This window comes from Eriocheir sinensis, chromosome 61 (genome assembly GCF_024679095.1).
Source record: "Eriocheir sinensis breed Jianghai 21 chromosome 61, ASM2467909v1, whole genome shotgun sequence".
NCBI classification, from domain to species: Eukaryota; Metazoa; Arthropoda; class Malacostraca; order Decapoda; family Varunidae; genus Eriocheir; species Eriocheir sinensis.
The window spans coordinates 7,337,625-7,359,609 of record NC_066569.1 but is presented as its reverse complement, the minus strand read 5'-3'; the positions used below and the strand labels follow the sequence as shown (position 1 = coordinate 7,359,609).

Sequence of the window (21,985 nt, the reverse complement as noted above, 5' to 3'; positions counted from 1 at the left end):
TTTCTGAATAATTGTGTGAGTTTGGGGTGAGGTGGATTATGAGAGAAGGGCGCACAGGTCAATATAAACATTCCTAAAGCTGACCTGATTATCGTGTTTCTGAATAATTGTGTGAGTTTGAGGTGAGGTGGATTATGAGAGAAGAGCGCACAGGTCAATATAAACATTCCTAAAGCTGACCTGATTATCGAGTTTCTGAATAATTGTGTGAGTTTGGGGTGAGATGGATTATGAGAGAAGGGCGCACAGGTCAATATAAACATTCCTAAAGCTGACCTGATTATCGAGTTTCTGAATAATTGTGTGAGTTTGGGGTGAGATGGATTATGAGAGAAGGGTGCACAGGTCAATATAAACATTCCTAAAGCTGACCTGATTATCGTGTTTCTTAATAATTGTGTGAGTTTGGGGTGAGATGGATTATGAGAGAAGGGTGCACAGGTCAATATAAACATTCCTAAAGCTGACCTGATTATCGAGTTTCTGAATAATTGTGTGAGTTTGGGGTGAGGTGGATTATGAGAGAAGGGCGCACAGGTCAATATAAACATTCCTAAAGCTGACCTGATTATCGAGTTTCTGAATAATTGTGTGAGTTTGGGGTGAGATGGATTATGAGAGAAGGGCGCACAGGTTAGGTTAGGTTGGGCAAGGCTCACCCCTACGAACAAACAGGTCCTTGACACTCACTGAGGAGTACTCGGTGAAGATGGTGACGTACTCCTCGGCAATCTCTGGCAAGTTCTCGAGGAGGTCCAGCAGATGAATGACCATTGGCTTGTGCATGTAGGCCTAAGGGGGGGAAAGAGAGAGAGAAAAGATAAATGGGTGAATATAATACCAGACAAAATGAAGAGAGAAAATAGAGAAAGAGAAGATAGATAAAAGAATGTGATAGAGAGAAAATAGAGAAAGAGAAGATAGATTAAAGAATATGATAGAGAGAGAAAATAGAGAAAGACAAGATAGATTAAAGAATATGAGAGAGAGAGAAAATAGAGAAAGACAAGATAGATTAAAGAATGTGATAAAGAGAGAAAATAGAGAAAGAGAAGATAGAAAAAAGAATATGATAGAGAGAAAATAGAGAAAGAGAAGATAGAAAAAAAAATATGATAGAGAGAGAAAATAGAGAAAGAGAGAAAAGATAAGTAAATGAATATGATACTAAACAAAATGGAGAGAAAATAGAAAAAAAAGAGAGAAAGGATAAATAAATGAATATGATACCAGACAAAACAAATAAAAACAAATAGAAAAACATTGCAAACTTAGCCGAGACGTTACAAAATATGGATATGGAAAAAAAAAAAAAATGGGATACAAAACGAATGAAAAAAAAGGTGACGAAATGAATGACGGAAAAAAAAAAAAAAATAAATAAAATATCGATAGAAAGTGAAATCAAATAACTACTTTACTGATACGTATATACACCACACAAAAAAATATCATAATTAAAAGACCACAACTACTATAGCAATTTACTAACACCCTAACCACCACCACTACCACCACCCACCTTCCTCACGTTGCCGAAGGAGAGCTCCACCGTCCAATGTATCAGCCGCAGGTATCCGTTGGTTATCATCAGAGTGTAGTTGACGGCGCGCCCCACATCCGTCGGTTCCTGTGACAGCTCCACCATCGGCCCCAGCAAGGAGGCGAAGATCATGGTGCTGTAAGGGGAGAAGGAGAAGAGGTCACTATGGGCAAGGCAGCAGAGATCATGGTGGTGTAAGGGGGGGAGAAGAAGAAGAGGGGGTCACTATGGGCAAGGCAGCAGAGATCATGGTGGTGTAAGGGGGGGAGAAGGAGAGGGGTCACTATGGGCAAGGCAGCAAAGATCATGGTGCTGTGAGGAGGGGAAGAAGAAGAGGGGTCACTATGGGCAAGGCAGCAGAGATCATGGTGCTGTGAGGAGGGGAAGAAGAAGAAGAGGGGGTCATTATGGGCAAGGCAGCAGAGATCATGGTGCTGTGAAGGGGGGAAGAAGAAGAGGGGGTCACTATGGGCAAGGCAGCAGAGATCATGGTGGTGTAAGGGGGGAAGAAGAAGAGGGGGTCACTATGGGCAAGGCAGCAGAGATCATGGTGGTGTAAGGGGGGGAGAAGGAGAAGAAGAGGGGGTCACTATGGGCAAGGCAGCAGAGATCATGGTGGTGTAAGGGGGGGAGAAGGAGAAGAAGAGGGGGTCACTATGGGCAAGGCAGCAGAGATCATGGTGCTGTGAGGAGGGGAAGGAGAAGAAGAGGGGGTCACTATGGGCAAGGCAGCAGAGATCATGGTGCTGTAAGGGGGGGAGAAGGAGAAGAAGAGGGGGTCACTATGGGCAAGGCAGCAGAGATCATGGTGGTGCGAGGGGGGGAAAAGGAGAAGGGGGAGAGGGGTCAGTATGGAAATCAAAATCAACGTTCTGAGAGCTGATCTGATTGTTGAGTTCATGAAAAATTGCGTGGGTCTGGGGTGAGGTGGAATATGTGGGGGAAGAAAGCATAGGTTAGGTTAGGTTAGGCCTGGAGTTTCCCCCACACAGAGCTCCATGAATCCTCCTCCCAACCCTGCTGCACCTCCCCCTCCTGCACCCCCTTCCCCCGATGCTGTGACTGCCCCACCTACTCCTTCAGCCCTTCCCCAGCCCCCCACCCCTTTCACACACCAGCCCAGTCCCACCCCAACCCTGTCTCCAGCGTCATGTTACACTGAGGAGGGACTGGATGGATTGGATTCATTGGCTGCAGTCTTGTAAAAAAAAAAAAAGGTTTTATGGTAAAGATCAAGGTGCTGTGTGTGGGTGAAGGAGGGTAGGTCTTAATAAGGGCAAGGCTGCAGAAATCTTGGTGCTGTATGTGGGGTGGGCGAGGGTCAGAGGGAAGGGGAAGGGAGGTCACTATGGGCAAGGCAGCAGAGATCATGGTGCTGTGAGGGGGGAAGAAGAAGAAGAAGAAGAAGAAGAAGAAGAGGTCACTATGGGCAAGGCAGCAAAGATTATGGTGCCGTGAGGGGAGGATTGATTGATTAGACTAAAATCAAGGAGCCGCAACTTCACTGGTCATATGGCAGTGTGTGTGTGAGGAGAGGAAGAAGAAGAAGGTGGGTGGGGGGGGACACCTCTCCTCCCGAAATTGACCTCCCTCTTGGCCACCTCCTTTGATTTTTTTTTTTTTTGTAGGAGCAGCGAGTAGCGGGCTTTTTTTTGTTATTGTTTCCTTTTTTTGTGCCCTTGAGCTGTCTGTTGTAAAAAAAAAAGGAAGGGAAAGGTACCATAGATATATTTTTTAGGTGTGTGTGAGGCTGGGAATAGGTCACCACCATCATCACCACCACCACCATCACCACTACCATCGTCACCACAATCACCACTCCTTTCAAACTCACCACCATCACAACCACCTCCACGATTAACCCCCACCACAACCATCACATCCAGTACCACCATCACCAATACCATCGTCACCACAACCACTGTCCCTTCCAAACTCACCACCATCCCAACCTCCACCACCACCATCCCACACATAAGCCCCCCCATCACCACCGCAACCACCTCTTCTAACTCCACCATCACCACTACCATCACCACCTCACCTGTTCCTCTCCATCTCGTCCAAGGTGACATTGAAGGCTTCCCCGGGGAGGTCCTGCCATCGCTGCACCCCGAGGTACCGCACAAGGTCCCTGGGGGTGGAGAACCGCTGGGGGAGCTCCTTCATCTGGTCCAGGGTGGAGACGTAGGCCAGGGTGGAATTCAGTGTGTCCTCCAGGCTCATGGTGGAATTAGGCTCCTGGAAAAGTGGAAAATAAGAGTGAGCGGAAGGAGTGTCAGATTCAGTTAAAGGGCAGAAAAAGAATAGAGAGGATAGAATGGTGTCAAATTAAGTAAGAAAATAAGTTGAGAGAATAGAAAGATTTTAAAATAAGAAATGAGAATAGGTCAGGTTAGGTTACAATAGGTTAGGCTAGGTTAAGTTAGGTTACAGTGGGCTAGGCAAGGTTAGATTAGAGTAAGATAGGCTAGGCTAGGTTAGGTTACAGTAGGCTATGCTAGGCTAGGTTAGGTTAGAGTAAGATAGGCTAGGCTAGGTTAGGTTAGAGTAAGATAGGCTAGGCTATGTTTGGTTAGGTTACAGTAGGCTAGGCTAGGTTTGGTTAGAGTAAGATAGGCTAGGCTAGGTTAGGTTAGGTTACAATAGGTTAGGTTAGGTTAGGTTAGAGTAAGATAGGCTAGGCTAGGCTAGGTTAGGTTAGGTTACATTAGGCTAGGTTAGGTTAGGTTACAATAGGCTAGGCTAGGTTAGGTTAGGTTACAATAGGATAGATTAGGTTAGAGTAAGATAGGCTAGGCTATGTTAAGTTAGGTAAAAATAGTAAAGGAAAGGCTAGGTTACAGTCGACTAGGCTAGGTTAGGTTAAAATAGGGTAGGATAGACTATGTTAGGTTAGGTTAAGCAAGGTTAGGTTACAGTTGGCTAGGCTAGGGCTTTAATAAGGGAGACATTCATAAGGTTTTGTTGGTAAGAGAACCGGGCAGGACACGAAGTAATGGGTTTAAACTGGATAAATTCAGATTCAACAGGGACATAGGCAAAAATTGGTTTACTAACAGAGTGGTGGATGAGTGGAATAGGCTTAGCAGTCATGTGGTGAGTGCCAATACAATTGTCACATTCAAAAATAGACTAGATCAATTCATGGACAGCGATATTAGGTGGGGTTAGATACATGGGAGCTTAGGGTCAAAGGAGCTGCCTCGTACAGGCCTACCGGCCTCTTGTAGACTCCTGCGTTCTTATGTTCTTCTTATATTCTTATGCTAGGTAAGGTTAGGTTAAAATAGGAAAGGCTAGGCTAGGTTACAGTAGGCTAGGCTAGGCTACGTTATGTTAGGTTAAGCAAGGTTACAGTAGGCTAAGCTAGGTTAGGTTAGAATAGGAAAGGCTAGACTATGTTAGGTTAGGCTAGGATGGCTTCCTCTGTTTCCTTGATAGACTAACCCTCACTCCAAAACTGACCCTCTCATTTTAACCTTTCTAGTTTCTTTACAGGAGCAGTACAATGGAGACTTCTTTTACGATTTACCCTTGAACTACTTCCTCCACTGTAAAAATAAAAATAACAAATAAATAAAACAAATCAATAAATAAACTCACTTGCAGCAGATCAAGTCCAAGTAGGCTCCTGATGTCGGCGATGAGCGGTCTCTCAAGGTTACGCGGGGGACATAGCCTACCCTGGAGGGCGCTGAGGTGGCTGCCAAGTCTGCTCACATTAACCCGACACATCCCACCCGCACCGTCCAGCCCATGCACCTCCACCAGCACCTCCCCGACCTGTGTGTGGCAAAGTGGAGGTTGTGGATGAGTGGTGAGGTATGGAAGGAGGGGTAAAGAAGGAGGAGGAAGACACAGAGGAGTGATGATTGGAGGTGAGGAAGAAGGGAGGGGTAAAGAAGGAAGGGAGAGGTGATGGTTGACACGACACATCCCACCTGCAGCGTCCAGCCCCTGCGCCTCAACCAGCACCTCCCCGACCTGTGTGTGGCAAAGTGGAGTATGTGGGTGAGGGGTGAGGTATGGAAAGGTGTTAGTGTGTATGTGTGGAGGGGAGATGATGTGTGTGTGTGGTAAGGTTAAGTGGTGGGTAAGGGAGGAAAAGGTGGGTGAGGGGTTAGGTGCGGAAGGGTGGAGCAGTGGTGGATGACGGGGAAAGATGTGGGTGAATGTACCTCGGAAAACGACTCACCACTTCCGGCTGCTCCCTGATCGCCTGCACCAAGTCCGTGATAGCCAGCGGAAGAGTCTGGGTGAGGATGTCCGCCACGTCTCTCAGCTCGGAGGTGGAGTTGAGCGCCTCCTTCAGGTCCTTCGCTGGAATAGGACAAGGAGAGAAGTGGGGAAGTTAGAGAGAGAAGGAAAGATGAGCTATTTATACTGAAGTTTGTCCTTTGCTAAAATAGGAAAAGGGAAAACAGGGGAGCCAGCAAGGGAAGTTAAAATAAAACAGAAAATAAGAAAGAAGGAAAACAAGAAGAGGAATGAAGAAAAACAACCACGTATTTGGACCCTTCAACAACAAGTAGAGAGAGACAGAGACAGAGACAGAGAGAGATAGAGAGGGAAAGGACCAACTCTATACCCACCATTTGGGACCTTCGACAACAAGCAAAGAGAGAGACAGAGACAGACAGAGAGACATACAGACAGACAGAGAGACAGAGAGAGAAAGGCAATGACCAGCTATATACCCACCCAGCAGAATCTTCATCCACTTCATCTGTATAACCATGTGCTTGGGGAAGGTGGTGGAGTTTTGCGGGACCCCAAGCCAGTTGAACGCCACCAGGAGGGACGGAATGAGCTGCTCGTAGTTGTCGGTGTCATTGCTGGGAGGGAGGAACGGAGGATGTGTGAGTGTTTGGGAATGAGGGAAGGAAAGGAATGGGGAAAGAAAGGAGGGAATGGAGGAGAATGAGAGGAAAATGGAGGAGGAATGAGGAAAAGAAATGAAAATAAGGAGGAAAAATAAAGAGGGGTAGAGGGAAAAGAAGGAGGAATGAGGAAAAGAGAAGAAATGAGAAAGACAGGAGAAGTAAAATGGGGTAGAGGAAAGAGAGGAAAAGAAGGAGGAATGAGGAAGAGAGAATAGGAAGAACAGGAAGAAGAGTAAAGAGGGAGAGGAAAAAGAGAAAAAGAATGAGGAAAAGAACAGGAATAAGAAAAACAGGAGGAAAAGGAGAGGAAAGAGAAAAGGAAAGGAAAAAGGGAGGAAAAGTAAAGAGCGGTAGGGAAAAGAGGGAAAAAGAGAGGGAGCGAGGGAGTTTCTTAAAGTTATTGACACTATTGTTAAAGGAAAAGATGATAAATATTTAGGTTTAAGGCTCTGTAAGTCCTTAAGGCTGTTAGGGGTTTACTTTCTTGCAGACCTTTTCAAAGCTGTCAACATCAGTTTTTCTTTAATCCCTTGACTGCGGATTTCCTACAAGAAGACATCACCAAGCTACAGGAATGCAACAATAAGTGACTGCTACAATTAAATGAAGAAAAATGTAAAGTCCTGCACCTTGGGAGGGGATATCCAGCACACCAATACCACATGGGAAACACTCCACTACCCACCACAGAGGCAGAGAAAGACCTGGGAGTGTATGTTACCAGGCTACCAGTGAAGGGATATCCAGCACACCAATACCACATGGGAAACACTCCACTATCCACCACAGAGGCAGAGAAAGACCTGGGAGAGTTTGGGTCGTATCATAAGACATTTCGCTGCCCCAAAACACATATTTGACAAGGCTTTTCTAGGAGTCGTGGGCATTTCCAGGGGTAGGTTTATGACCCTGATGGTAGTGTGACCCTTCTTCTGTACCATGAACCTAAAGAAACACTCATTGGAACCCGACTGACCCACTCTTTGACCTTTAGAAGTAGCTGATGTAAGATGTTTCCAGGCTACCAGTGAAGGCGAAATCCGTGTCAACCGCAGCGGACGGGTTAAGTAACACTATGAAGCTACACCAAAATCCATTGCAACTATACCCATTACCCATTCATCCTCCTCTTACCTCTGTGTGATGTTTGGGTATATCCTGGTCAAGAGGTCCTGCCAGTTCTCCTTCGCAAAGTACGAGGGCCATCCCAAGACACCCTGCAGCCCCTCCTCCTTCCCGACCCACCAGAAGGCCTCAAAGCGGTCTACCAGCTCTCGCACCATCGTGTAAAGCTCCTTGGTTGCAGGCACTGGGATGGAGGTGTTCTGGGGGAAGGCATTTGGTGTTTACGGAAGGGGACGGACAGATCACAAAATTAACATAACATAAATGAAAATGGTAATAGAAATCTGACCCCAATATCATGAAACAAACCTAACCTAACCTAACAAGTAAAAATGCTAATTCAAATCTGACACCAACATCACAAAACTTAACCTAACCCAACATAACATAAATAAAAATGCTTATATAAATCTGACCCCAACATCATGACACAAAACAAACCTAACCTAACCTTAACATGACTTAATCTATCCTAATCTTACCTAACCTTACTTAACCTAACCTAACCTAACCTTGACATAACCTTACTTAACCTAACCTAACCTAACCTTGACATAACCTTACTTAACCTAACCTAACCTAACCTTGACATAACCTTACTTAACCTAACCTAACCTAACCTTGACATAACCTTACTTAACCTAACCTAACCTTGACATAACCTTACCTAACCTCACTTAACCTAACCTAACCTAACCTAACACAACCTAACTGACCCTTGACATAACTTAATCTATCCTAATCTTACCTAACCTTACTTAACCTAACCTAACCTAACACAACCTAACCTTGACATAACTTAATCTATCCTATCCTAACCTAACTTAACCTAACCTAACCTAACACAACCTAACCTTGACATAACTTAATCTATCCTAATCTTACCTAACCTTACTTAACCTAGCCTAACCTAACCTAACACAGCCTAACCTTGACATAACTTAATCTATCCTAATCTTACCTAACCTTACTTAACCTAACCAAACCTAACCTAACACAACCTAACCTTGACATAACTTAATCTATCCTAACCTAACCTAACTTAACCTAACCTAACCTAACACAACCTAACCTTGACATAACTTAATCTATCCTATCCTAACCTAACCTAACTTAACCTAACACAACCTAACCTTCACATAACTTAATCTATCCTGACCTAACCCATAACTTTCAATCCAAACCTTACTTAACCTATCCTAACCTAACCTAACTTAACCTAACACAACCTAACCTTCACATAACTTAATCTATCCTAACCTAACCCAACCTAACCTAACCCATAACTTTCTATCCTAACCTTACTTAACCTATCCTAACCTAACCTAACTTAACCTAACACAACCTAACCTTCACATAACTTAATCTATCCTAACCTAAACCAACATAACATAACCCATAACTTTCTATCCTAACCTTACTTAACCTATCCTAACCTAAGCTAACTTAACACAACCTAACCTTCACATAACTTAATCTATCCTAACCTAACCCAACCTAACCTAACCCATAACTTTCTATCCTAACCTTACTTAACCTATCCTAACTTAACCTAAGCACCCACCATTGAGTAGAAGTAATCCAAATCAACGTCGTCAGCATTGGACACCGCAAACTGACACAGCCTCTCCACTGCCTTCAGGAAGCTGCCGTCCCCTCCCTCGGGTTCCTTCAGGATGGAGTTGGGGCCGCAAACACTCTCCCGGGTCAGGTTGTCTAGGGCCCCGTGTTGCTGGTGGATGTTGTAGTGGACGCCCGCCAGGAGGTCCACCCAGGAGGCATTGATGAGGTGGTGGATGTCGGTGAGGGAGGTGATGGAGTTGGCTGTAGAGGAAGAGGAAGAGGAGTGAATGGAGGTTAGTGTTTTCTGCAAATGTAGGAAGGTTTCGTTTAGTCGGCGCAACATCTGTGGTCATATGCCGGAGAGACAGAAAGGGAAGGAATTATAGGAGAAGAGAACAGATCCCAGGAGACAGGACACAACCCCCGATTAATACCTGAGGAGGTTAGTGTTTTCTGCAGAAGTAGGAAAGTTTCGTTTAGTCGGCGCAACATCTGTGGTCATATGCCGGAGAGAGACAGAAAGGGAAGGAATTATAGGAGAAGAGAACAGATCCCAGGAGACAGGACACAACCCACGACTAATACCTGATACCCATTCACTGCTGGGTGGACAGGAGCGTAGGGTATCGGAAAAGCCACCCAAATTTTTCCACGCCATCCGGGAATTGAACCCGGGCTCTCTCGGTTGTGAGCCAAGTGTGCTAACCACTGCACCACAAAGGAGGAGGAGAAGGTGAGAGAAATAAAGGATGTTTTTTTCCGAGTCATTAAACTTCGCTATTTATTTGCACTTCTTGATATTTTTTCTTTCATAAGGCAGAATAAGCTCTCCCAAAACCATCGATATATAACAATCCCAGGAAAAAAGAATACTCGTGGGTGGAAAAGGAAGAGGAGGTGGAAAGAAAAAAAGATTACAAGCAACACTAACTGAATCTTGACCATACCTGTGGAGTCTGGGGAGGAGTATGAGAAAGAGATGGGGTCGGCCGGGAGTCTGAGGACCAGCTTGTCGAGGATGAAGTGAGCCTGGCGCACCACCATCTGTACCTCTGCGGGCGCCTTCCTCACAGCGGTATCCAGCATGAGCCACGGCCTAGGGGAAGAATGACGGCAATGATGACGACGATTTTATTTTTTACAGCAAAGGAGACGGCTGATGACGACAATGATGATAATTTAGATTTTTCTTTGGCATATACAGTCAAAACATGTGAGATTATTCTGGTTTTCCCCCCATTACAAATAGTGATGATAATTATAGATTTTTCTTTGGTATATACAGGCAATACATGTGGAGTGTAAAAAAAAAAAAAAAAGTTGTGTAAATGAAAAAATTATGAATGTTTGAAAAATCGTAAAATATCATAGAGGTTGAGAAAAGGTTAAAGATGAATGGAGAAAATAAATTACTCTCTCTCTCTCTCTCTCTCTCTCTCTCTCTCTCTCTCTCTCTCTCTCTCTCTCTCTCTCTCTCTCTCTCTCTCTCTTCTCCTCTTTCCTCTCTTTCCAATTTTAACTTCAATAACTCTTTTTACTCTTCAATATGCCCTTTCTCTCTCTCTCTCTCTCTCTCTCTCTCTCTCTCTCTCTCTCTCTCTCCCTCCATCCTTCCCTCCTCTCCCTCCATCCTTCCCCTCCCTCTCTCCCTCCTCACTCACAAGTCTTCCTGCAGCCCCTTCAGCCCTGCCACGAGTCTGTCCATCTCTCTCTTGGTCGCATTCACGAAGCGGTCCAGAGCCGAGACATCCAGGGGGGCGCTGTAGTCTAGGATGCGGAGAGTCTCGATCAGGTCATGGAGGTCGGTGATGAGCTGGGACGTCGGCATAGGAGGGAGCTCTGGGGCGTCCTGGTACTGGAACTGCGACTGGAAGGGGTGGAAGAGAGCGGTCAGGGGTGTGGAGATGTGTGTGTGGAGGTGGTGGAAGTAAGGGGTTAGTGGGTGGAGTATGTGGTTAGGTTAGTGGAGGTGTGTCTGGAGGAGTGGGAAAAAAGGATGAAGGGGTGGAGGAAGGTGGAAGAGAGGATTAGGGGTGTGGAGGTGGTGGAAGAAGGGGTTAGTGGGTGGAGTATGTGGTTAGGTTAGTGGAGGTGTGTCTGGAGGGGTGGAAAAAAAGGATGAAGGGGTGGAGGAGGGTGGAAGAGAGGATTAGGGGTGTGGAGGTGGTGGAAGAAGGGGTTAGTGGGTGGAATATGTGGTTAGGTTAGTGGAGGTGAGTGGAGGGGTGGAAAAAAAGGATGAAGGGGTGGAGGAGGGTGGAAGAGAGGATTAGGGGTGTGGATGTGTATGTGGAGGTGGTGGAGGAAAGGGTTAGTGGGTGGAATAAGTGGTTAGATTAGTGGAGGCGTGTCTGGAGGAGGTGGAGGAAATGGTTAGAGGGTGGAGGAAAGGGTTAGAGGTGGAAGAAATGGATAGGGGTGGAGTGGAGTAGTGTCAGGGTAGTGGAAGCATGACTGGCAAAGTGGAAGAGGTGTTTAGGGTCTCTCTCTCTCTCTCTCTCTCTCTCTCTCTCTCTCTCTCTCTCTCTCTCTCTGAATCTGACCAATTACTGCCATACACTTACTTTATTTCTATCTATCTATCTCTCTCTCTCTCTTCTTCTTCTTCTTCTTCTTCTTCTTCCTCTTCTCTTTTTACTATGATACACATAATCAACCTCTATCTATCTATCTTCCTATCTGTTTCTATCTATCTATCTATCTATTTGTCTGTCTATCAAACTGTCTGTCTCTGTCTCTCTCTAATTACAATACACATAATCTGGTCTTATCGATCTATCTTCCTATCTGTCTATCTATCTATCTGTCTATCTATCTATTTATCTGTCTGTCTATCTAAATGTCTGTCTCTCTGTCTCTAATTACAATACACATAATCTGGTCTCATCTATCTTATCTTATCTATCTATCTGTCTGTCAATCTATCTATCCCTCTATCTATCTCCCTCTCTCTCTCTCATTACTCACCACAGCTTCCATCACTGCAGCCGCAACATTCGAGAGCATCAATTCAGGGGGCGGTGGTCCGAGGGTATAGTTGCACGCCAGCTCCACCCAGGGACTCGTACTGGTGGCGTTGTTACAGAGGCTATCCGCAAGGCCGTGCCAGTCCCTATCCTGCGGGGGGGGAAGGAGGAGGTTATGTTATTCTTATGGTAGGAAAAGTAGAGGTAATGTTAGCCTAGTATGTAATAATAATGATAAGTTTTGTTTCGCCCAGCGGCATATATAAAAAATGGGGCAAGTAAACGAATTAGATCAACTGAGATATATATAGTAGAGGTTATGTTAGGGAGGGAGGATTTGGGGTGAGGGAGACATGAAGGGAAGGAGGGAGGGAGGAAGGGAAGAGGAGAGAAGGGAGAAGGATGAGGAAGAGAAAGAGAGAGGAAGGGAATCGGAAAGAACGAAAGAGCACTTGAAACACACACACACACAGACACACACACACACAGACGCACTCACCATAACAGTCGAGATAAGAGAAGTATTGAGTTGGTTCAGGATATAGTCGGCCAGTCCTTGCGGTCCCTGGGTGAGGCGGATGAGCAGTGGGTCCTCGGATGACACGCCAAGGAGGTCAGCCAGGGTCATGATGCTTCCATTCGTGTGGGCTGAGGACGGGAGACGAGGGGGTATAAGATGTGTTGTGAATGTTATATTGACGAAAGTTGACGCTCGGAGAATGTGTGTGTGTGTGTGTGTGTGTGTGTGAGGGAGAGATAGATTATACAAAATGACCAGTACAGAAAGAGATAATAGATAAATAAAGATAAAAAGGAAATTAGAGAAGAAAAAGGGGGGAAGGGAGAGAGGGTGGGCCAAAAGGAAAGAAAGAAAGAAGGAGAGGAAGGAAAACAGAAGAGATAGAAAGAGGGGAAGGAATGAAGAGAAGGAAGATGGTACAGAAAAGACAGGAAGAGAAGGACAGAGAAGAAGAAGGCAAGGAAGGAAGAGAAGGAAAAGAAGGAAAGAAGAAGAAAAGAAGGGAAAGTAAAGAAAGAAGAAGAGAAGAAGGGAAGGAAGGAAGAGGAGGAAAAGAAGGACAGAGAAGAAGGAAAAGAAGGGAAAGAAAAGAAAGGAAAAGAAGGAAAGAGGAACAGCGAAGAAGAAGGGAAGGAAGGAAGAGAAAGAAGAAGGTACAAAAAAAAGAAAGAAATCAACAACACACACACACACAAAAAAAAAAAAATAATAAATAAATAAATAAAATAAAAATAAATAAACAAATAAAAACACACACACACACAAACACACCCTCCACTGCCGACACCCTCCCCCACAGCCTTACCTCGCAGGGTGTTGGTGAGCGCGACCGTGATGTTGTGCGCAGCGTGGAGGGCCCGGTTGACAGTGCCTTGGTAGGGGTGAGTCTCATTGCCCGCCACTCCACCAAGCAGGCTCTCCATCACCCTCTCCACGGCCTCCTGTACCATTCTGAGGGAGAGTGCGTGAGTGAGTGTGGGTGTGTGGGAGATAGTATATGAGTGTGATTGATTGACAGAGTGAGTGAGTGAGTGATTGAGTGAGTGTGGGTGTATGGGAGGTAGTATATGAATGGGAGAGTGAGTTGGTGAGTGAGTGAGTGTGTGAGTGTTTGAATAATTGAGTGAGTGATTGTGTGAGTGAGTGAATGAGTGATGAATCAATGAGTGAGGGAGGAAGGGAGAGACTTAGTGAATGAGTAAACTGGTGAGTGGATGAGTAACTGGTGAGTAAAAATTTTGATGTGGGTAGTACGAGTTTTTGTTTTTTGTTTCTTGAATTCTAACTTTCTTTGACATTGTTTTCCTCTTCATTCCTCTTCATTCTCTCCCTCTTTCCTTCCTTCCTATCTACCTTGTCTATTATTCCTATCTCTCTTCTCTCCTCCCTTCTTCCCTATCAACCTTCATTCTTTCTCTCCTTTCTTTCCTTCCTTCCTATCTACCCACCTACCTTCTCTCCTCCCTCCTTCCCTTTCAATCTTCATTCTTTCTCTCCCTCTCTCCTTCCTTCCTTCCTATCTACCTTGTCTATCCTTCCTATCTCTCTACCCACCTACCCACCTTCTCTCCCCCCTTCCCTCCCTCCTTCTTACCTGGTGGAGAAGCTTTCGTTATGGAGGAGGTAGGTGAAGGGTCTCTCAAGGTCTTCTAGTGACAATAAGTTCCCTCCGGTAAGGTTGTACGCCATCTGGTAGGGGTCAAGCTGTACGGCGGTCTGGTACAGTGAGCTCACGAGAACTTGGGTGCTGCCAATGTTGACTGTCCCTGGTGTCAGCTTATCCACCTGAAATGAGGTCGTGTAGAAAGGTTAGGTCAGGTTAGGTTAGGTTAGGTTAGGTTAGATTGTGCATATGAAGTAAAGTTCGTATAAGGGTCAGGTTAGGTTAGGTTAGGTTAGGTTAGGTTATGCATATGAAGTAGAGTTGTTAGAAGGGTCAGGTTAGGTTAGGTTAGGTTAGGTTAGGTTAAATAAAAAGACCTGAAGTAACAAAACAACAAAAATACAAGACCTAAATAAAAACACCAACACCTAAAATAAACAAAACAAACAAACAAAAACACCACCACTCACAAACGCCTTCCCAGCATTCGTCAATGGCTCGTTCGAACCCAACTCGTCCAGGATCTCCTTAAAGTTGACGCAGATGTACTCCTCCAGCTCCTTCACCTCCTCCCTGATCCTCGCTATGGTGGGGCGGGCGGCGGGGGTAAAGGCGTCAGGAGGGGGGAAGAACATAGACAGGGAGGCGAGGGTGGTGACGGTGGTGTTGGTGGCCGGGTTGATGAGGGTAGGGAGGTTGCCAGTGGTGTTTTGGCAGGGGTAGTAATGCCACGCCTTGATGCTGTAGATCACTTCCTGGTCCTCCTGTGTTGGGGAAAGGAGAAAAAGGAAAGTTGGTTGTTAGTTAGGTTGGAATACTGTTTTTATTTACGGGAAATGGAAATAAGGAAAGTTGTTAGGTTGGGTCAGGTTGGGTAGGTGGTGGCTGAGTGGTTAGCGTGTGGGCCCTGCATTCACTGTGTGCTGGACGACGCGGGTTCGAATCCCCACGCTACCACCTGGGATTTTTCAGTCACCGCCGAGTGGCCTAAGACTGCCCACATGCTGTCCTGAAGACCATCCATCAACCCGGACTCTAGAGGAAACCGTCCAAGTGAATCAAGAATGAGTTCCAGGGGGGGCAGCATGAGCCAAGAATAAAAGGCGCCACTATAAAAATTGCCTGCACCATGACGGGCTTGGGACGACCACCAGGTCCCTGAAGTAAGCCTACCGGCACTATTGGCAAAACACGTAAAAAAAAAAAATAAAAAAAAAAAAAAAAAAAAAAAAAAAAATACTGTTCTTGCTTATGGGGAAAGGAGAAAAAGAAGATTGTCAGGTTGGGTTAGGTTGGAATACTGTTCTTGTATATCGGGAAAGGAGAGAAAGAAAGTTGAAGGTTGGGTTAGATTATAATGGTTTTCTTAGTGATTGAACTATTTCCTCAACCTCCTCTATTATCATCTCTCTCTCTCTCCGTCTATCTATCTCTCTCTCACCTTCTGCGAGCCCATCACACTGTGGTAGTAGGGCAGGGCCAGGAAGAAGGGTATCAGGTGTGTGCGTCTAAATAGTTCAGCCAGGTGGGGGCAGCTTCCGTTCCCACACACAGCCCACACGTTGTCCTCCTCTGCAAGACACCAATTAGTATATACATTAACCCCTGACTGTCGATTTCCTACAAGAAGACATCACCAAGCTACAGGAATGGATCAAAAAGTGGCTGCTACAGTTCAGTGAAGAAAAATGTAAAGTCATGCACCTTGGGAGGGGATATCCAGCACACCAATACCACATGGGAAACACTCCACTATCCACCACAGAGGCAGAGAAAGACCTGGGAGTGTATGTTACCAGGCTACCAGTGAAGGGATATCCAGCACACCAATACCACATGGGAAACACTCCACTATCCACCACAGAGGCAGAGAAAGACCTGGGAGTGTATGTTACCAGGCTACCAGTGAAGGCCAAATCCGTGCCAATCACAGCGGACGGGTTAAATAGAGAGGTTTCAGTTTTCTGTTTGACACTTGATCGTACAGAAAAAAACAACTTACACATCTTAACATTTCAAGATTATTTATACCTTTGAAGGATGAGATATGGCATGTGTTTAATAGAAGGCAGATTGAAGAAAAAGGTTCAGGAAGAGGAGAGGCTTGAGAGAAAACAGAGTGATTTGCAGGGTAGGCTAATGAATTGAAGGAGAGAACGAGAAAGAAAATGGTGTGTTTAATGGGTTACTATATAATTCCCCCCTAGTGATGAGGTAGGAGGAACGTTACATGCTATTTCTTGTGGTACTTTGTGGATATGAACTGAGACTAAAACAAACTATCCCTCTTATCCAGTCTATCTTTCTCCCCAGCACAGTGTCACCCCTATCCTTTCTCCGCAACACAGTATCACCCCTATCCGAAGTCTAGCACCCCCTACTCACCCACGATGGAGGCGAGGGCTGCTTGTGTGGCGTTGAGGAGGTCGATGATTTGCGGTACGGGTGCTGGCGCCTCGAACTCAGGGCGGTCAAGTATTTCCAAACCCCTCGTCACCACCGTCATCCTGGAGGCACACACACACACATAAAAATAACTATTGTGATTGATTTCCATTGCTGAATATTGTGGGTCGTATTATAAAACATTTCGCCGTGTAGCAGCGACGGGCCAAATTTGTGCCATGATATAAACACCCCCAAATAGATGATACATAATCTGATCACAAATGCTTTGATATATATTATGAAATGGTTTGTGTGAGGGGTGATTTTTTCTCGTTTTTCTCGCTTAGAGGGACCATTAAGAAACATGATCCCTGCTGCTACCGGGTTAAAATCTCAAATACATTGTTGCCAGATCATCGTACTCAGAGCTGCGTATTTACTGGTTTCTGGCCCATAACAGTTACCAAGAAGCACCAATAATTAACCATTTAAACGATAACCATATATGAAGGCAGTTAATTGGGTGACGAAAGCAGGATTTGTGTCGGAAACCAGGAAACATACGAGGCAGAGTACGACAGTCTGGTAACGACGCTCAAATAATACAGTCCTCCCTCAAATAGTATGGTTTTCAATAGTTCGTTTTTGGTTTTATGTGGATTTTCTAAGATTTTATAGGATTTTTAAATTTCCCGGCGAGCATGAAATTTAAAAATCCTAAAAGATCTTCTGTGACCTATTGGAAACTGTACTATTTGAGGAACGACTGTATGATGCAAAACAGACTCCCTCGCTCACTCACACGTTCGACGGCAGGATGTTGGTGAGGAAGGAGGTCACGTTAGGCTGGCGCAAGAGGTCACCGGGGCGCCAGATGTCTTGGGTCACCTCTACCATGTGTACCGCTGTGTCCAGGGTCGCTGTCGCCATGTCTGAGGGGAGGAAGGACTCGCTCATTACGGATAACTTGGGCTCGAATAGGTTTGGGATAGAGTTGGATCCATTCTAGGTATATTATGATAGGTTTTAGATACATTTTGGGTAGCTTTAATATATTTTTGATACCTTTGGGTTGATATGAATAGATTTCGATACATTTAAGGCAGTTTTTGGATACATTTTGGTAGTTTTTGATAGATTTAGATACATTTTGAGTAGATTTTGATAGACTTGGATACATTTTGGGTAGATTTTGATAGATTTGTATATATTTTGGTAGATTTTGATAGATTTGGATACATTTTGAGTAGATCTTGATAGACTTGGATACATTTTGAGTAGATTTTGATAGACTTGGATACATTTTGAGTAGATTTTGAAAGATTTGGATGCATTTTGAGTAGATTTGAATACATTCAGAGTAATTTAGATAGATTTTAGGTAGATTTTGGATACATTTTGGTAGATTTGGATACATTCTGGGTAGATTTTGATTGGTTTTGGATGTTTGAGGTGGTTTTGGATAGGTTATGGATACATTCTGGGTAGATTTTGATAGAGTTGCATACATTCTGAGTTGACTGTGATAGATTTTGGATATATATGTGTAGATTTCGATAGATCTGGATACATTCAGGGAAAATTTTGATAGATTGTGGATATATTTGGGTACATTCCGGATAGATCTGACAGACTTTAAATAGATCTAGATACACTTTGGGTTGACTGATATATTTTTGTTATATATGGATAGAATTGACACATATTCCCTCTTATCATGGGATTTTTTATTTTTTTTATTTTTTTTTTTTTTACGTCTAGGCCTATAGCGCTCTTAGGCAGGCAGGTGTTTATAGTGGCGCCATCTTCTCTTGCCACACGCACTCTCAAGGTTGTGTCAGAGTTTACCGTTTACCGTTGATGAGGTTTCAGGCCCCGGTCCGCCGCCATAGCAACACTCCACAGGGCCACCAACGTTATAACAGTAATATTAGCACTGAAAGTTGTCGTCAATCCTCATGCTTGTAAAGTCTAGTTGAACACCCACCTGCATAGTACTGGAGGGCACCCGGGCGTATGTTGTTCGTGAAGCTGTGCGGAAGGTCGCCACACTCACCGCCCACCAGGTTGAGGTAGAATGTCACCCTGAGGAAGAGCAGTGAAATAACCAATATATTAGTGTTCCAGGAAGCGAGACTGAGATGGTTTGGTCATGTCGTGAGGAGAGAGGAAGGGAGTTGTGAAAGGCAGATGGACATGGAAGTGGGTGGCAGAAGGAAGAGAGGAAGACCCAGGATGAGATGGAAGGACTGTATTGTCGCGGACGGCAGGGAGAAGACCTTGGACCTTGAAGTGGCGGAGGACAGGGTTAGATGGAGGAGACTCATCAAAAATAGCGACCGCATATAGAAACAGGATAATAATACAATACAATAATACAAAGAGCAGCGACTTAATACCGGAAACTCTGAGAGAATGTACTTATGAAGAAAGACTGGAGAAATTGGGACTAACAACACTGGAGAGCAGAAGAGAGAGAGGGGACCTAATAGCATTGTACAGGATACAAGAGAGATTGGAGAGACTGGACACGGAAGACCTAGTGGTACGTGACAGAAGTGTGACAAGAGGCAATGGTAAGAAATTGAAGAAGAGCGACTGTAGGAGAGACATCAAGAAATACAGTTTTCCATAGAGAAGCATAACAACATGGAGCGGACTTGACGAGGAGACTGTGTGTGCAAAAACAATTCAAATCACCACACGAGATCAACTTACACTTGCCGTATGAAGACCTTGGACACCTGAACCCCTTCCCTTATGTCCTGGATCCCTTCAGCGCCGAGGGGAGGGAGGTAGGGGAGCAGGCCCATGTCGCTCCTCTCCCCCTCCGCCCCGATGACCCCCCAGACCTTAGGGGAAAAACGCCGCCACCACTCCGGGTCTGACGAGGCGCTGCTGAGGGTCAACTGAGTGGCTTTGTGGAGATGTGTGGCGTGGACTAGTGTTGTTATGAGGTCCCGAGTGGCGTTTGTGACCTCGTGGGGTGTGACGCTGCCCGGGGATACCTGAGGGTGCGGGAAGGAAGTGTGGTGTTAGTTAAATTTGTTATTGTTTTTACGTCGATGGAAATACGTAAACGGCATAAAAACAGATATACAGAAGTCAGCCAAGCGCTACACTAGTTTAAGAGCAAGAAATGGTGTGGTGTTAATTTTTACATCTATCTTGTTTTACATCAATGGAGCTGTTTCCTTTACTGTAAAAAATAATGATAATAATAATAATAATAATAATAACAATAATAACCAAACAAATCCCTTTCCCCATCCAACGACATTCACCTGGGAGTCGTTCAGAGCCTTATGGAGCAGCTGCGTCACGTTCCGCAGCTGCGTCTTACCGCCCGCGCTGCAGAGCCTCACGGACACGGTTTCCCAGTCCTCGTCACTCGGCTCCCCCCAGGCGGCCCTCTCACACAGCCACTCGCTCAGCCCGGCGCCCTCTACGGCAGTCTGCAAGGGGGGAAAGTCATTGGTGTTGTTGTGGTCGTTATTTCAAGTGTTTTTGTCCGTTTTGCTGTTGGGTTTTTCATTAGTCTAAAATTTTTTGTGATAGTTTGGAGGTGAATGAGTTTTTGATTGTTGTTGTTGTTATTTTATGTTTTCTGTCTTGTTTCTGTTTGCTAATCGAATCTTTGTCCGCCTAATTTTTTTTACGTTGTCTTATAATTTTTATTTTATTTTTGTTCTTCCAGACTTTTGTTTTGTTTGTTTTTCTATAGTTTTTTTCTGGCACCCTCTACTACTACTACTACTACTACTACTACAGCTACTACTACTATAACTACCACAAAACAACTTATAACTTCTACTATGATCTAACTTAACATAGCCTAACCTAACTTAACCTAACCTAACCTACTAATATCTAACTTAACATACCCTAACCTAACTTAACCTAACCTAACCTAACCTACTATGATCTAACTTAACATAGCCTAACCTAACTTAACCTAACCTAACCTACTATGTTCTAACTTAAATAGCCTAACCTAACTTAACCTAACTTAACATAGCCTAAACTAACCTACCCTAACCTAACTTAACCTAACCAAGCCTAACCTAACCTAACCTAACCCTACTTCTGTTACATCTAATGCTCTGCCCCCTATCCAACAACTACTACTACTACTACTACTACTACTACTACTACTACTACTACCACAAAACAACTTATTACTGCTATTACCTAATGCCTAACCTAACCTAACCCTACTTCTTTTGTTATAGCTAATCCTCTACCCACTATCCAACCACTACTACTACTACTACTATTACTACTACTACCTCTACTTCTACTGACCTTGAGTTGGGAGCAGTTTGAGAAGAGTGTTAGCAGGCTGAAGGTGAGGTGGGGGGGCAGGGGAGGCTCCATCACCACCAGGGACGACAAGGCTGGCGGGGGAGAAAGAACTCAAATAAGGAATGCTCTCCCTTTTCTTTCTTATTTTTTTTCCTCATTTTCCCTTTTTTCCCATTCATTCTCACCACACACACACACACACACACACACACACACACACACACATTCCGTTTTCTTTCATCGGAGCAATATCTAATGTGTCTTCATGCTCTTTTTTTCTATGCCCTTGAGCTGCCTCCCTCACTACATAAGAAAAAAAAAAAGTTACACCCATTCCCGCACAGCCACACCCACCATCCGAGGCGTTGGCGAAGGAGGCGGCAGAGCGTAGGGCGGGCAGCAAGGTGACGGCCAGGGTGCTGTTCATTGAGACCTCCGTAGCCTCAAGCAGGTAGCCCAGCGCCTCGTCCAAGTCCTCCTGTATCCTGAAGGTGGAGATGAAGAAGGGGTGAGTCAGGAGTGTATGAAATAGTTAAATAAATGGATGAATTGGGAGGGGTGAGTAGCCTTGTCAAATATGTGTTCTTTTAGGTTTGTTACAGAAGAAGGGTCAAACTAACACCAGGGTCATAAAACTACCCCTGGAAATGCCCACAATGCCTATGAAAGCCTTGTCAAATATGTGTTCTTTTAGGTTTGTTACAGAAGAAGGGTCAAACTAACACCAGGGTCATAAAACTACCCCTGGAAATGCCCACAATGCCTATGAAAGCCTTGTCAAATATGTGTTCTTTTAGGTTCATGTTACAGACGAAGGGTCAAACTACCACCAGGGTCATAAAACTACCCCTGGAAATGCCCACAACTCCTATGAAAGCCTTGTCAAATATGTGTTCTTTTAGGTTTGTTACAGAAGAAGGGTCAAACTAACACCAGGGTCATAAAACTACCCCTGGAAATGCCTACAACTCCTACGAAAGCCTTGTCAAATATATGTTCTTGGGCGGCGAAATGTCTTATCATACAACTCTTGGAATGAGTTAAAAGAGAAGGTGGAGGCAAAGAGTGTGGGTGCAGAAACTTAAG

General features: G+C 44.8%; 1 protein-coding gene across 7 annotated transcripts in view; it reads right to left on the bottom strand.

Annotated features, from left to right (window-relative positions):
- The window catches only part of LOC126986309 (uncharacterized), a 145,956-nt gene that overhangs the window by 75,488 nt on the left and 48,483 nt on the right, over positions 1 to 21,985 (bottom strand). For all 7 annotated transcript variants that reach the window (XM_050842292.1, XM_050842293.1, XM_050842287.1 and 4 more), the window contains exons 11-33: positions 21,254 to 21,384; positions 20,900 to 20,991; positions 19,879 to 20,049; positions 19,313 to 19,602; positions 18,582 to 18,679; positions 17,397 to 17,526; positions 16,592 to 16,713; positions 15,648 to 15,778; positions 14,677 to 14,970; positions 14,198 to 14,388; positions 13,409 to 13,554; positions 12,583 to 12,731; positions 12,085 to 12,234; positions 10,779 to 10,984; positions 10,065 to 10,213; positions 9,119 to 9,378; positions 7,564 to 7,754; positions 6,248 to 6,381; positions 5,742 to 5,866; positions 5,150 to 5,329; positions 3,588 to 3,784; positions 1,523 to 1,679; positions 691 to 792 (exon numbers count right to left, since the gene is read on the bottom strand). In XM_050842292.1, the coding sequence (XP_050698249.1) occupies positions 691 to 792; positions 1,523 to 1,679; positions 3,588 to 3,784; positions 5,150 to 5,329; positions 5,742 to 5,866; positions 6,248 to 6,381; positions 7,564 to 7,754; positions 9,119 to 9,378; positions 10,065 to 10,213; positions 10,779 to 10,984; positions 12,085 to 12,234; positions 12,583 to 12,731; positions 13,409 to 13,554; positions 14,198 to 14,388; positions 14,677 to 14,970; positions 15,648 to 15,778; positions 16,592 to 16,713; positions 17,397 to 17,526; positions 18,582 to 18,679; positions 19,313 to 19,602; positions 19,879 to 20,049; positions 20,900 to 20,991; positions 21,254 to 21,384 (3,796 nt within the window). The remainder of the gene's footprint in view (positions 1 to 690; positions 793 to 1,522; positions 1,680 to 3,587; positions 3,785 to 5,149; positions 5,330 to 5,741; positions 5,867 to 6,247; positions 6,382 to 7,563; positions 7,755 to 9,118; positions 9,379 to 10,064; positions 10,214 to 10,778; positions 10,985 to 12,084; positions 12,235 to 12,582; positions 12,732 to 13,408; positions 13,555 to 14,197; positions 14,389 to 14,676; positions 14,971 to 15,647; positions 15,779 to 16,591; positions 16,714 to 17,396; positions 17,527 to 18,581; positions 18,680 to 19,312; positions 19,603 to 19,878; positions 20,050 to 20,899; positions 20,992 to 21,253; positions 21,385 to 21,985) is intronic.